We start from the raw sequence: 14,318 nt of genomic DNA, 5'->3' as shown, positions 1-14,318 counted from the left end.
TTCAGTTCCGCTGTTTTCTTCACGTGTTTAGACTCGTGGTGTTAAAATCAATTGTTGGGCTTTTAAAAATCCAAGTCATGATCACACATTGAAAGCATGCACTTAGTAAACTGGGAGCTAGGTTTTATAAATTATAATACTATATATCTGGGGTAGTTTTAATGCATTATACAATTGCATACCATAGTACATAAGCATATGGCATGGCAATGTTACAGTTTACCAATAAACATACAATATTAAAAACACAAAGCACACACAACTAGTAAAAGTCATTTTATTACTACACAAACTCATTCAAACCAGCAAAATGAACAAAAATATACCTCATTAAATCTAGTCTAAACAGTATGAAGTCCCTGAGCATGATAAAAGTGTCCTCTTCTGTTTGGGTGTACAGACTCATGTGGTGCAGATAAAATATCAGCGACTGTGGAAAAGATGTCAAGATTGTGAACACTTTGGTTTCGCTCCAAAACACATTACATTTCTTTGGTATCATATTAATACATTTACAGCAGCAACAAGCAAAAATACATTCTGTGAGGAAAATACAATATAAAAAACAAACAAATAAAAACACAACATTTAACATAAAATGTACAATAATGGATTTTGGGTTTGTATTCATTACATTGCCCGTGATCCCACACAACCTGAGGTAGACTTGTATAGATTCTGATAAGACGAATTTGGTCTTGATCAAATATAAGAAACTACACACTAAAAACACTAAAAAGACATGGAGTTTGTTGTAAGGCAGCAAAGTGGACATCAGAACAGATGCTTATAGGCCAATACAATTCTTCCATTTGCTTAAAAAAAATACTACAAAAACATAACTACTTTCATGCATAAATCAATATACTGTTTTACTACCTTATATTTACAGTACGTCAAACATTGTGGACTGATTAGATCACACATTGAAACTTGATATTTTTGACAAAAATCTAACAGTGCACATTAATAAATTAAACCATAAATACAAAATTATAACTACAGAAGACTGAATTTGATAGTGAAAAAAGAACTACTACGCTACTGGCCTTGTCCATCACCATGGTGTCAATAAATAAATAAATAAATATTTAAATAAATAAATAAATAAATAGACAAATTAGCAGGGTTTGACATTAACTTTTTTTTTCTTCAAAAATTGCTTGCAAACTAGGGTGGTTTTACTGGCTAAAATTACATACATTTCATGCAATAATTTTGAATATTCAATGCAAAGCAATAATATCTCAGTGGAGACAAGCCGCTAGCGTGATACTCGCAAATCAAATATGTTAGGCAGAAAAAAACAATCTGCTAACCACATTTGTTCTTACTGTTCTTATTAATTTAGGTTATACATCAAATTAAATGACCCTAAGTAGTAATAAATAGCATTTGGCTAGTTTGCTTTAGTGTTAATGTCATGCTCCGCTAAGTAGCAATGAAACTGTGCCACTATTTTAGTAGTGAAACTACACAACTGCATCAATGCAATGTTTCTACAGTATTCCCCTGAGTCCATCTAAAGACATTCATACCATTAAGCCTATTATTCCTAGTTTTATAAAGCAAGGCATCAAGTCCTCACAATGTTCCATAATAATCCTTTATAATCTCAGCAGAACCCATGTATTTGTAAGACATACAGAACCAGTCTTTCCGTTCAACACTTGGCTAAATTGTTCATCAGTGCAGAATACAGACACTTGGCTTTTGAAAATCATACAAAATACTGTTTAACAAGGATTTTCATATTTAGGACTAGGGTTGCACAGTCTATTACAAAATTATCAATATTCCTAAATAGGCTAACGCAATATCCATATCACAAGAGAGTAGCTAGAATATTGCAGTATCAAAAAGATTTAGAACCAATTTATTAGTTTTAGTAAATTAGAAGAATTAGTGAATAGTACATTTTTGCTCAAATTAAAAGTAAAAGCTAAAGTATTGCAATAGCCTATTTCTTTCCATATTGTGCAGTCCTGTTCTGAACAACCCTCGTTTTTGTAGATGCATTGAAGTAACATTCATTTTTCACTTGTGACAGACAATATCTGCCGTACAATCATTACAGGTCTTGCATACAAAATGACTACATACAGTATTTGGTGTAGCATTTCTTCCCATTAGAAAGATAATTCGTAGGTTAAGGTACTCGTGTTTGTATAATGTTTTCAGTAAGCTCCCTGCACTGAGGCACCTGGCACTTGGGTTGCTCATTTACATTCAATTAAAAAGAATAATAAAATAGCAAGTTATTTTTTAATATTTTGTCAAGAGAGAATGGAAGTCAGCTGTTCAGTATCGTGTCCATCTTTGTTCATTTGTAAGCCTCTTTTTATTCTCCCACCCTCCATCAAATCAAGGCACAAAAGACAGACAGCCTAGTTCTGCTATAAATGTATATCAAAGAGGGGGTATTATGCAAAACTGACTTTTTACCATGTTATAATGTTGTTCCTTCGTCAGAAACATGCCTGATTCCACATGTTTCACATATTAAAGATTTTAATATGTTGTTTTGGCTGAGTATATTTTCAAATTGATAAAAGGTAACATGGAATCTAAATATGTTCTGTATCAGCAATTCATAGCAGATAGAAGTGTAATATCCCCTCTTTAAACGTCATTGTACTTTTAATATTGATTGTTGTAACTACAGAAAGTCCTGGCATTGCCATATTATTTAAAATGGTACTGGGTTGAATTCCGGTCAAATCTGATGCAACACTACACCAGCACTTAAACAGAGGTGTCATTACATTAGACTAGTACTGGATACTCCTCTCATGCTACATGCTGCTATGTTAGAAGGCTTGGACAGGCCAGTGTCTTCACTTACAGACTGGAGATATTCAGAGAAAGCACAAAGTTCACTGGGCTACACTTCCCTTGGTCTGCGATTGTTCAACTCGAATGCTCAGAGACTTGTCAGAAGCTTAAACCCTAGAATACAACATAAAAGAGCAGTGATATGTCTTAGAGACAGTACAAATGACTGGTAAAGCTAGTGCAGAGGGAGAGATGTGACAGAGAGAATGCATGCTCTCATGTTTACAAAGGAGGCTGGGAGCTCTTAAAACATTGGTAAAAGATGTTTTGCCACAATGGAACCACAAATTGTCCTGTGTATATCAGTATCATGTATATAACCATTAATTTGAGTATCAGGAAAGCACTAGGTTTTTCAAATGCTCAAACTAGTTCGTCCACAAGTCCTTATGGTAAATTATACCTGAAGCCCATCGACCACTACCAAAAAGTACTTGGTTAGCATGGGAATTGTGGTTGGCATTACAGTGATGGCACAACTTCACTCTGGCTTTGGAAAGTTGTGAAAAGCACTTATGAACTCATCGCTATAAATTATTAGGATGCTCGGAATGCATAAGGTACATGAAGATTCTTTTTGTTTTCATATTTTTGAGACACAGATACAGTGACTTTATTGACCAGTTGTAAGGAATTCTACGGAAATCATTTGGTGATCATTCCAGCATGGACGACCTCGTGATTAAGAAACAGCCTCTCCCTCTCCACTGCTTTGTCCACTCCTGTCTACTGTCCACTGTCCAGGTCAAAGTGTCAGTCAGTCATTTCAGTGTCCATGCCTTGGCTGGGTCCCGCCTCCGTTTCCATGGCGACGTCTGCTCCCTGTGTGTCCAGTGCAGCTCTCTGCTGTGCTTTGAGTGGACATGAGGCCACCATGTGAGACAGGCTCTGGCAGAAGTGGCACTTTTTGGGCTGGGGGGGCAGCTGGCACTCCTTGGCGTGGTGACCCGGGGTTCCACAATTGTAACATCTGCAGGTTAAAAATATGAAGCAGTAATGAAATGCATTAAACCTTTGGATTCAAATTTTAAAAAATTAAAAAGGAATGCAACTGTACAGAAGCAAGGCAGAATTCTTTCCATTTTGTAATGAAATGTAGTGTTTCATTCACACCTTTCATACTACTCAATGCTTTTACTGTTAATTTTGTAGTTATGGATTAAGCTATCCTTGTTGTAAATTGAAATAAATTCCAAAATGTCTATTTAGAAAATAAAAAAATAATAATAAAAACTAAATCATCAACTAATTATTTTTGTGAATATTGTGGTATATGAAATTATTTTAAATAGAGACTGTGGGGAGCTTTAGCCAAATAGTTTTTGTTTGTATTTTTAATCAGATCCAAGGCAAAAATCAGCCATTTGTGTAGCTTTAATTAAAACCTGATATAGTAGCATGTTTGAGTCATCACCTTTCTTCAAATGACATCAAGAATGTGCACTGTGAAATATGGACATGCATAAATCAAGTACTCCAGTAGCTACAGGCAAATAATCGCAATGCTTGAAACTATTACAAAAGTGACATATGAGAAATATTTCTTAGTAGTACCACTTGAGGGCGCCATTCACCACTGTTATTTGTAGGATGTCAGTGAGCAGCTGTGAACAATAGGGTCATCTCAGTCTATTCTGATTGCATGGACCTCTCCTGACAGCCCACTTCAGCTCAAGACCAGATATTTAGCAAATTCACACACAAATAGGATAAGCTCATGACACCAATTATGTTTTTACAAGGAGCACATATTTTGAGCATATTGCGAAATTTACAGGACATAGCAGCTTTTTTATGTCACAGACATAAGCAAAAATCCATATATATATATATATATATATATATATATATATATATATATATATATGGTTGGGATTGGGTGACAGAACACTTCTAGATACAGAATATTTACAAGGAAAGGAAATAAAATAAATGGGGAAAACATTTTGAGAATCAAAGCAAAAAGCAGAGCAACAAATGACCAAAAATATTAAAATAAACATTTGTTAGCCCAAAATTGTCACCAGCTCATCTCATGAAAATTGTGTCTAATCCTCATTCCTATTATTTTGCATATTTTATTCCAATTATATTATCATTTTTATAATTATTAATAATGTTAATTATGAATAATATGTTTTATGTACAGTGAGCATTGTGGTAAATGGCTATTGTTTACTGCTGAATCCATAGTGGCTCGATGGCTAGTTACTCTAACAATTGTGAGCTAAGTGAAATCCTATTTGTGAATTCATGAGCTGGAGGTCACACAAGAAGAAACAGTGGCCTTTTTAACAGGCACCACAAATTATTGATTTTATGGACAATCTAGTTGGCTTCTCCGCACTGACCTCTCCCTCCTCCCACTGTAAACCCAAGAGGAAATGGCATTTCTTTTGCCATAAAAATTTGATTTGTGTGTGAAAAAGGATCATAATAATACTATTCACCAAACCTCTTTATTTTAAATCACTACTGCAGTAATGAACAAGAATACAGTTGGAGTGTTGCACCAAGAGCATACCTCGTGGGCTATATTTGGAATAAAACAAATCTAGCATGTCAGGTTATAATTTTCAGATTTTCTTAAGAAAACAATGAATAATGTTGCTTAAGTCACTCTAAACTACAACATTAAATAGAGTGTGTAGTGTCTTCTCTTAAAAAAGGATCTACAACCAACTGAACCTGGGATGCCAGTACTATAACCTGCAGATATATATATGTTTTTGTTTTTTTTATTTAGAGGTAAGTTTTTTGCATTCTTAATACATGTACAGGCCCTAATGTACAGGCTCTCTGAGCTGCAGAGGCTGCACTACCACTAACCAACGACTGGCTGCAGGATCTGGGGTTGTCAGGATTCAGATCAGAGTCCTTTTACATTTAACTAACTGGATTTCAGCAGTGAAACTGGGAACCCAAATCAGAATTACAGCTGTGATCAGTAAAAGCTAAATTTGATTTGAACATGTTTACCTCATATCTGAGGACAGAATTCATGTTTATGAAATTTAAAATATTGATTTGGCAAAGCCGCTACAATGTTGTCCAGGGACACAAAAACATGAACTTCAGACAAGGTTTGAACCCTACACCCTAGTGTTAGGTGAATGCGTAACTAGGCCTGACACAATAATTACTAAATATAATTATTGTACAACAATAATCCAAGTACAACAGGCATCATTTTTCCAGATGAATATTCAGATGTAAAAAGGAAAAGCCACTCTTGTTTTTAACAATATTGTATGTTTAGAAACAAATTTACCATGATTATGCCACTGCTACAATAATGATAAAGCAGGATGAAGTCGTTTCAGTATTTATGTTTATCAGGATATTTTCTAATGTATATCACTCTGAACTGAGTTCTACACATTATCAATCTGGATGGCTATATTCTTTGGAAAGAGGAGGGACTCTTTTAGCCATCACAGCAGCCATCTGACATAAATATTAAAACAATATAACTCTTGGCTAAATTAATGTGTAGCATCATACATACAGTTTCTAAGGCTTGGTATTTTGTTAGCAAGTAATAATACTGGACTCAAATACACCAGGAGGAGGCACACAAGATGGCCTCTCGCAACTATCCAGGTACATTTTCTGAATCCATATATCGAAATTTTAAGTTTAAGTTTGACAAGCCTTTACTTAACATTAAATTAGTTGTCCACACCCCACCTATTGAAGGACTGAAGGTTTAAATTTTATATTTGGGCAAAATATTTTATTATAGTACCCAATTCAGTCACAACCCTATGGCAAACAGCTCCTATCCTTTAAATACATATTAAAAGCATAATACCTGGAAATACACAGTTATTTTATTGGTTTTGAAGGTGCTAAGAAAATGGCCAAACCCAAAACCTAATCCTCAGCAAATTTCATGAATGATGAATTCCATCTAGTGTCCCCTTGGCCTTTCCTCTGCCCTGCCCCTCCTCCTCTCTCCACAGTGGTCAGAGATGGTCAGTATCGATCAGTGCAGAAAGGTAGAGCTCCTTTGTTTGACCACTGGGCTGGGTGACCTCTGAACCCTGACCCCTCCTCTCCCTCACCTCATTTACACACCGCGCCCTGCTGTTGCCATGACAGCACTGACCTTTCACCTCTGGCAGCCACGTACATCTGGTATCAATTAGATGGAAAGGATCTCCTCTACTCCTCTCAATACTACATTTAGGACTCAAAAGTACAAAAGCTGCAAATGAATCTAGTTTTCAGACTAAGTTTTATGAAAAATAAATTTGAGCAAGAAACAAGAATTGAGATGCCAAAATTGTGTTGATTATTTGGAGAAGAAACACTTCCATTTTAGATGACTAAAAATAAAACAAAAATGCAATCATTAAATCACATTGTAATACATTACTATACAGAGAATGTATCTAATTTAGTTTGTTTATTTTTCTCACCATGACCAAAAATATTTAAACTTGCTATTGCTATTGTGAATAGTGAAAGCATATATGATTGTTATTGTAAAACAAAATCATGGGATTTTATATTTCTAAAAAGATTGGGGGAAAAAACATTACTGATACTAAAGCCAGTATCAAAACTGGATACTCATTTGAACATTGACATTAACGTAAAATCAAATCTTTTTAGAAATTTTTGAAGTTTTAGAATTGTCTGTGTTTTAGAATTGTTATTGTTTCAGAACTAACCAAACAGCAATCCTGTTTATTTTTCATTATAATGGAGAAAAGTACAAAGAAAATGCAAATGTTCACATTAAATACCCAGTTTTAAGCAGAATGTCTGATCCATTATAGTTGGTTACATTACAAGCTAAGACTCAAGTTGAGGAGTATCATCTCTACCTCTGCTCTACCTTCACACTGCAAACAGGGGGGTAGGAGGAATCAGAGCCCAAAGCTTGTTTAACTGCCAAACCAAAGAAAACAAACCACATATTGATATATTGATTGGACTCAATGCCCCTTCAGAAATGGTAATGAATAGTCAATGTTATAACCGCTGCCAACTTTCCATGTGACTAACTAGATCTCATTCTGTTTTCATAGCTTATAACAATTGCTCTAACAATTGATATTGTTTTCAGAATATTAGAAGAGGAGTGTGTGTAATCATACTGCCAGGACATGTCAGCTACAGCTCAAAGAACTATGATTGACTGAGCAGTATATTCTTAGATTTTTTTTTTTTTTTTTCAGTTTTTTGTTTCTGTCACAGATTTTAAACTAATGACACTGGCAAAAACTATGAGAAAATATTAAACTCAGAAAGCTCATACAATTGTTATTGCTCCTGGATGTGAATACTGCTTTTAAATGAATCATCATCTTAAACTGGAATTTTTTTGCAGATACTGACTTGTATTTTTCTGATTTGCTTCTCAAGAAAACCTCCCTTTCCTTCTCTTACATCAGCCAACTTCATGTTATCTTTAATACAAATTACCTATAGGGCTTCCTCTAGACCTGTGATTGTCAAAGTTTCCACACAAGTACCATCAAGATATATTTATACAGTATATTACCATAGTTCTAAATAATGATGACTGCATAAAAATTACTCAGGGTCCTGTTTACCACCAGAGGTAGTCTACTTTCCACCAATGGAACATGTACCACAGTTTGGAAAACACTGTCCTAGATCTTCTTTCTGCATTTGTCAACCATATATTTCACTAGGGCTATAGTTATATGGTCAGAAATGTATCATGATATTGGTACATATGATATAACTTCACCTCAATATATAGTACCATCTGGCCTATAACAGGACTAAATCAAACCTAATTAAAAGTTAAACCTGGTCCAAAACAGAACTACACCTTTGGAACAGAAGTTCTAAAGAAGGACTATAGGAGGAGAAAAAAATGTGAATGAAAACCTAAAACTTGCAATGTCAGTTGTTCTAAGTCCTTATACATTGAGAATTACTCAATGCCCCATGTCACTCAGTCAGAACACAAGTCAGTGGTGTGTGTTTCTGTACATACCGGTCAGTCTTGGATCGTCGTTTCTGGTTGCCTTTGGACCTGCGGTCACTTCCCAGGCAGGGTGCTCCCTCCGGCCCTGTCACCCTCAGGGACTCCAGGCCTTTAGAGGACCTTTTGAATGTAAACTCCACTGGCTCTCCCTCTCGCAGGCTGCGGAACCCCTCCATGTACAGTTTGCTCTGGAATAACAAAAACAAGAGTAAGAGCATTCAAGAGATGTGACTTATTTTACAGTGTAGGTCTTCTCTGCATTGATGAAAACTAGTAATCTGTGTGTTCACTATTGATACAGTGACATCATGCTGGGGGAGTTCTATATGTATGCCTATGTCGAAATGTTCAGCAGTCATCATGGTGATACAGTATTAGCATATGCTGAAAAAAGTTTGAAAACAGTTTGAAAACTCAAAAAAAAAAATACAAAATGGATTTAAACAACAATTTTTCAGGAGCCTGTGATCAATACAAGCATCTTATTTAGGCATTTCATTTTCCCAAAAAAAAGGTGAGACTAACTAAAAAAAAACTGTTGGCTAAAGCTACATAGATAGCCTAACTTGAGTAACAGAGCTTCAGACAGAGCAGAGCCTCTAGTTAGCTTCACACCCCCAGGGAATGTTGATGACATTATGAGTTTTCAGACCACCAACTTATAGGTCAGCATTTGTGCATTGTGTTAGCATCACACATACATACAGAACAGTCCGTGCATGAAGTCCCTGCAAAGTATCAATAACTATGTAGAGCGTCAGATTGAAATAGTCTTCCGGATGGCAGCACTCATGCCCCAATTTCTAAAACATTGTCCAGATGACTATACCTTTGAAACCTTTTTTAGCATTGGTTTCATTATGCAATGCCATATTAATCACATTAAATAACAATAAACTGACCTCTATTCTAAACTAAGGGTCAAATCTAGTATGGTCAGCATTTTATTAGACTAAATAATATGACGGTCTATAAAATGAGCAGTGAAGCTTTTTAAGACCCCCGGTAGCATTGCGCTTTGTGGTTTCCTGTGCACTTCCTGTATTTGATGGTTGTATTAACCTAATGCAGACCTGGCCAGCGCTGTGGTCCTAAAGGATCCCACACTCAGATGGACTGCTTTTATAAGAGGGAGGGGGCGGAGGTGAACACTACAGGGGAATCACTTCTCAGCCAAAAACCCTACACTTTAATAGTTGTTCACCCTAACATTAAGATAGATGTGGTCAGAGTTTAAAGTTTAAACACTGGACTTTTGTTGCTTTTCTGATGACTTCTTATGTTGCTGCAGCTCAGTTCAATTCAGTTGTAGGAATGTTGAAAAATCAAATTCAAGATTCTCACACGTCCAGATTTAAAGCTGCCATATTCACAAGAATAAAGTACCCTAGTTTTAAAGATGACATATCATGCTTCATTATGTGATCATGGGAATTTTCTGAGCAATGGCATCTTGAATGCAGGGAAATAAAGATTACTCAAACATGCATGAGTCACTCTAAATACAACTTAGGCACATGAGAAGGGAAAAATCTTGGTAACACGGCTAAAAGCTCTAAAAGATCTATTTTGCCTCCTTTAAATATGACTTACTGTGTGATACGCTCCACTGTGTTAAACTCCTTCACATCTTGTTAAACACCTTCACTACAATAATTTGGTTAAACTCTGCCATGCAATTGCCAGTCTCTACTAAACAAAAGGTAAAAGGTTGCTGCTAACTTGAAAACTACCACTACATGACATTAAAAGGTGAAACACAGCAACTTGAGCTTTGAAGATGTAGCCAGTAGACTAATAAACCAGCATTACTCAAACATGTGAATGAAACAATACAACTCCAGGTATGTTTTGATGGGGTAACAACATAATGGCTTAACATGGCTTAAAGCTCTCAAGTGACATTTGTTGTAATATAGGATCACCTCTCAATGAACTTTTCTAACAACAACTTTTCTGACACTTGCATGATATCCACAAGAAGAGTAATTTATCTTGAGTACAAACAAAATAAACTGCATTATGATATCCTTTATATTATTCAAGCAAGCTTTCCACCAGTGAAACACCAGCCATGTCCCTGCATTTTCACACCTCCACTTGACCCATGCACACAAACAAATGAAGTTCCAGTCTTGCCAGTCTCAAGATTTACGATGTCTAGAAACATAAGACGCCACAGTGGTGAGGAGGGGGGGACAGGTCAGGTCTGGGTGGGCTCATAAGGTTTAATAACCACAGTACAAGAAACAAAGTTAGAAGAAGAGAGGAGAAAGAAGAGAGGAAGAAGAGGAGAAAGGAGAGGAGGAGGAAGAAGTTTACTTAACCCTTTACACACAAGTCGGAACCACAAAGCTCTCATACCTCTTAACTCCAACAGAACCTCAGGCAAAGAAGAGTCCACTTTAGGATGGTGTGATCTTCCGAGTCTTTGCTTGGATCATGTGTTACATAGATTTACTTACTTAGATTTACAAAATTTCATCTTGAACTTGCAAAAAAATAAATAAAAAATCCTATAATATATGGAGAAGAGCATAAAGTGTCATCTATCACTTCACACCAGTGTACACAGACACTGGAGACAAGATGGGTTAAGTGTCTTGCCCAAGGATACAACAACAGCATTCATCAGTGGGAGCTAGAATTTCACTGTCAACCTGTGGGTCAGTGGTTTATGTCAAGAGTGGGATTTGAACTGCCAGTGGACAAATACTCTACCAACAGAGCTACTGTCTAGCAGTGTCTTACATCTATATAAAGTTATGCCTATACATATTGTGGTAATCAATGAACATGTGACCAGTGAAGTCCAAGGAGTAAAGCTCCGTCTCTTCATAACTTCCTTCCAGGAACTTAAAATTGAGATTGCTTTGCCTGGAATGTTCCATAGTGTGGCACTAACTTACGAATTTTCTAGATGTGCCTAGGCCGAGGTCTGTGGAGAGACGACCCTGTTCACAAGGTATTTCAACGTAATTCTTCTTTAGCAATAAAAACATAAGGAATAAATGCCAGATGGATACAATTATGGCATACTTTGGAACCTTCCAGACAAAGCAGTATCCTCAAGATAAATTACATAGTGTCCTTAAAATTGTTAGTCTTTGTAACATAATCCCCAATTTTTACTAATGTTAGATGTTGAATAATAATTTTAAGACCTGGAGAATGGTCTCTGCTCTCTGTTGTGAAAGATGGGTCAAATGCAGACACCCCTTTTCCCTACAAGGACAACAGCCTACACATTACCTAGCCTATAAACAAAATATACATATTTTTATTTATTTACAACTACATGGTATCCAAACCAAGTTCCTGGTTACAAAGTAAAACTGTCTAACAAAGGTTGGTAACCTAGATTACCTGGCACACTGACTAGGTAACCTCCTAAGCCGTTTTTCTCTTATGCCATTTCCCCTAGTTAAAGATGATTCCATTTTACGCACAGAAAGACAAAGCGGTGTCAAGGATGAGTCAATGTAACCTGAGTCCATAAGCGTGCGGTGTGTCTGCTCCTGGCTCTTACCTGGTGCACGAACACGTCCACGCGCGGCTCCACCGGGACCCCATCCCGGCTGCTCATGGAGAGGAAGCCGAAGCCCATGCGCACGTTGAACCACTTGCACACGCCGCTGCCCCGGGACACTGGGGCGGCCTCCTCCTCCTCGCTCTGCGCACTGCCTCCTGCTCACAAACGGGACACAATATGGATCACTATGGAGATGGGAAAGGCGTGTGGGAGACGTTCACAACAGCAGGGTGACACACTAGCGACGCAGGATTTCCCCAAATCGGTGCGTCATCCACACGAAAAGCGGGCTGTCTTTTGAAAGCTTCTCAAGTTACGCTGGAATGGTCTACTTCCCTTTTCAAATTGCCACGGTGAAGTAAGAAGAAAACTAACTAAAACATGCATATTCTCTCCAAAAACTGCCACAGAGCGGGTGTCTTAGACAAAAATGGGGCTGCAAGCCATTTAAAAGCAGCCTTGTATTGTATGCCATGCCCATGAAATTAATGAAATAAAGTATCTTAATTATATAATAATTTATTTAAGAAGACATGGAAATGTAGAGTTCGTAAAACTCGTATTCCTGGGTGTCGGGTTCCTGTTACCTTTTGAGGACTTTTAATCATTCAGCAGATGTAATTTTTTGTTTTAAACTGTGAATTGCTATGGTAACAGTCCTTATTTTTCATTCTTCTGAAACTCAAGGATAAGTGTGTATACTGTCCCTTTATATCCTATACTACTGCACAGCACTGCAGAAGAAACAACCAAACTGCTCGACAAAAATGTACCACCAACCCTCATGCTACTGGCTCGCTCTCTCCGCACCATACCTTCTGCCATGACGAGTCCACTCCACGGCCTCGTCCAGCAGAAGCAGCACCGTAAAATCTCACATCCAACGGCCTGAATCCATGCTTTTCCCCCTGGTCCTCGGCTTTTCGGTGCTCATATGTGGTATCCTCGCGTCCTCGCTGCTCTCTGACCTCTCTCCAGGCCTGCACGATCACCCCCCTCGCCCCTGCACCTTCGGGTCAACTCCACGTGATCCTCAATTGGAGATAAATCACACATGGCTAATAAGATAGGGAGCCAAACGGTGAGGGAGCAGCCAATCAGAGGGCTAGATGCATTAGCGCCGCTCACATAAAAGAAAGGCCCTCTGGGAAATATACATCTGTGGACCCGCCCACTGTGCGAGGACTTGTCACAAAAGCAAAACGAAGCAAAACGTTCAGCACAGACACATACTACGTTTTTACGCACGTATTACGCACTAGCAAATAAACCCACTACCTTTTACGCACGCCAACAGTACACTAAATTAATAAAGTTTTTTTTTGCAGTGGGCTATTTTACACTAATCCAGATTACTACCATAACTGTAATATTATTATAGGCTTCTTCTGATAGTACAAATGGGTCTGTGGCCTCGTGATTTAAATGTACTTAGTACTATTGCAGAAGTAGTTATTTCCAGGTTTCATCACTTCATAGACTTATTAGACACTGTCATTTTTAAAGTGGTATCTGGTACCTGAGGTAAAACATTGTTCGAAAATCTCTGATTATGGCATAATCAATGGCAAGAAAAAAACAAAAAAACAATACATTTTAGTTAAAGGCACACTTTATAAAGAAGAGTGAATAATATCACAAACCCAACATTTGTATGGAAGTCCAATAGTACACAATAACATAACAATCTGTGTTTTGATTTAATCTAAAGGTGTGGAGTTTTGTAAGAATAATTTTAAAATAATAATAAACAAATTACAAAAAACAAATAGCAAAAAAGATAAAATTAAGTCAGTTGGACAAATTTTGAATAAAAGGGGAGATTGTTTAGAGTTAAAACATATTCATTAACCCTCTTTAACCTTTTTTTTTTTTTTTTTTTTTTTTTGCAACAAAGGCAGCTATGTTTTAGAAAAAAAAATGTCCTCAAGAATAGACCAATTGTCATATCTCTAATTCGTCTTGGTCTCAGTTCTCTGT

The 14,318-nt window shown here is 36.9% G+C and overlaps 1 protein-coding gene across 1 annotated transcript; it reads right to left on the bottom strand.

Annotated features, from left to right (window-relative positions):
• Positions 1–263: 263 nt before the first annotated feature.
• On the bottom strand, positions 264–13,378 carry LOC110153768 (protein lin-28 homolog A-like). The gene is made up of 4 exons (XM_055157337.1): positions 13,154–13,378; positions 12,336–12,493; positions 8,816–8,994; positions 264–3,805 (listed from the first exon to the last, which is right to left on the bottom strand). Exons 1-4 carry the CDS (start codon positions 13,161–13,163, stop codon positions 3,589–3,591), a joined length of 564 nt encoding a protein of 187 aa, XP_055013312.1. The 5' UTR covers positions 13,164–13,378; the 3' UTR covers positions 264–3,588.
• Positions 13,379–14,318: the final 940 nt, after the last annotated feature.

Source organism: Boleophthalmus pectinirostris, unplaced genomic scaffold (assembly GCF_026225935.1).
Source record: "Boleophthalmus pectinirostris isolate CB_2022bp ecotype Guang Dong unplaced genomic scaffold, ASM2622593v1 HiC_scaffold_21, whole genome shotgun sequence".
In the NCBI taxonomy this organism is placed as follows: domain Eukaryota; kingdom Metazoa; phylum Chordata; class Actinopteri; order Gobiiformes; family Gobiidae; genus Boleophthalmus; species Boleophthalmus pectinirostris.
Note: the sequence above shows the minus strand (reverse complement) of the source record. Positions and strands in the feature narration are given on the sequence as shown.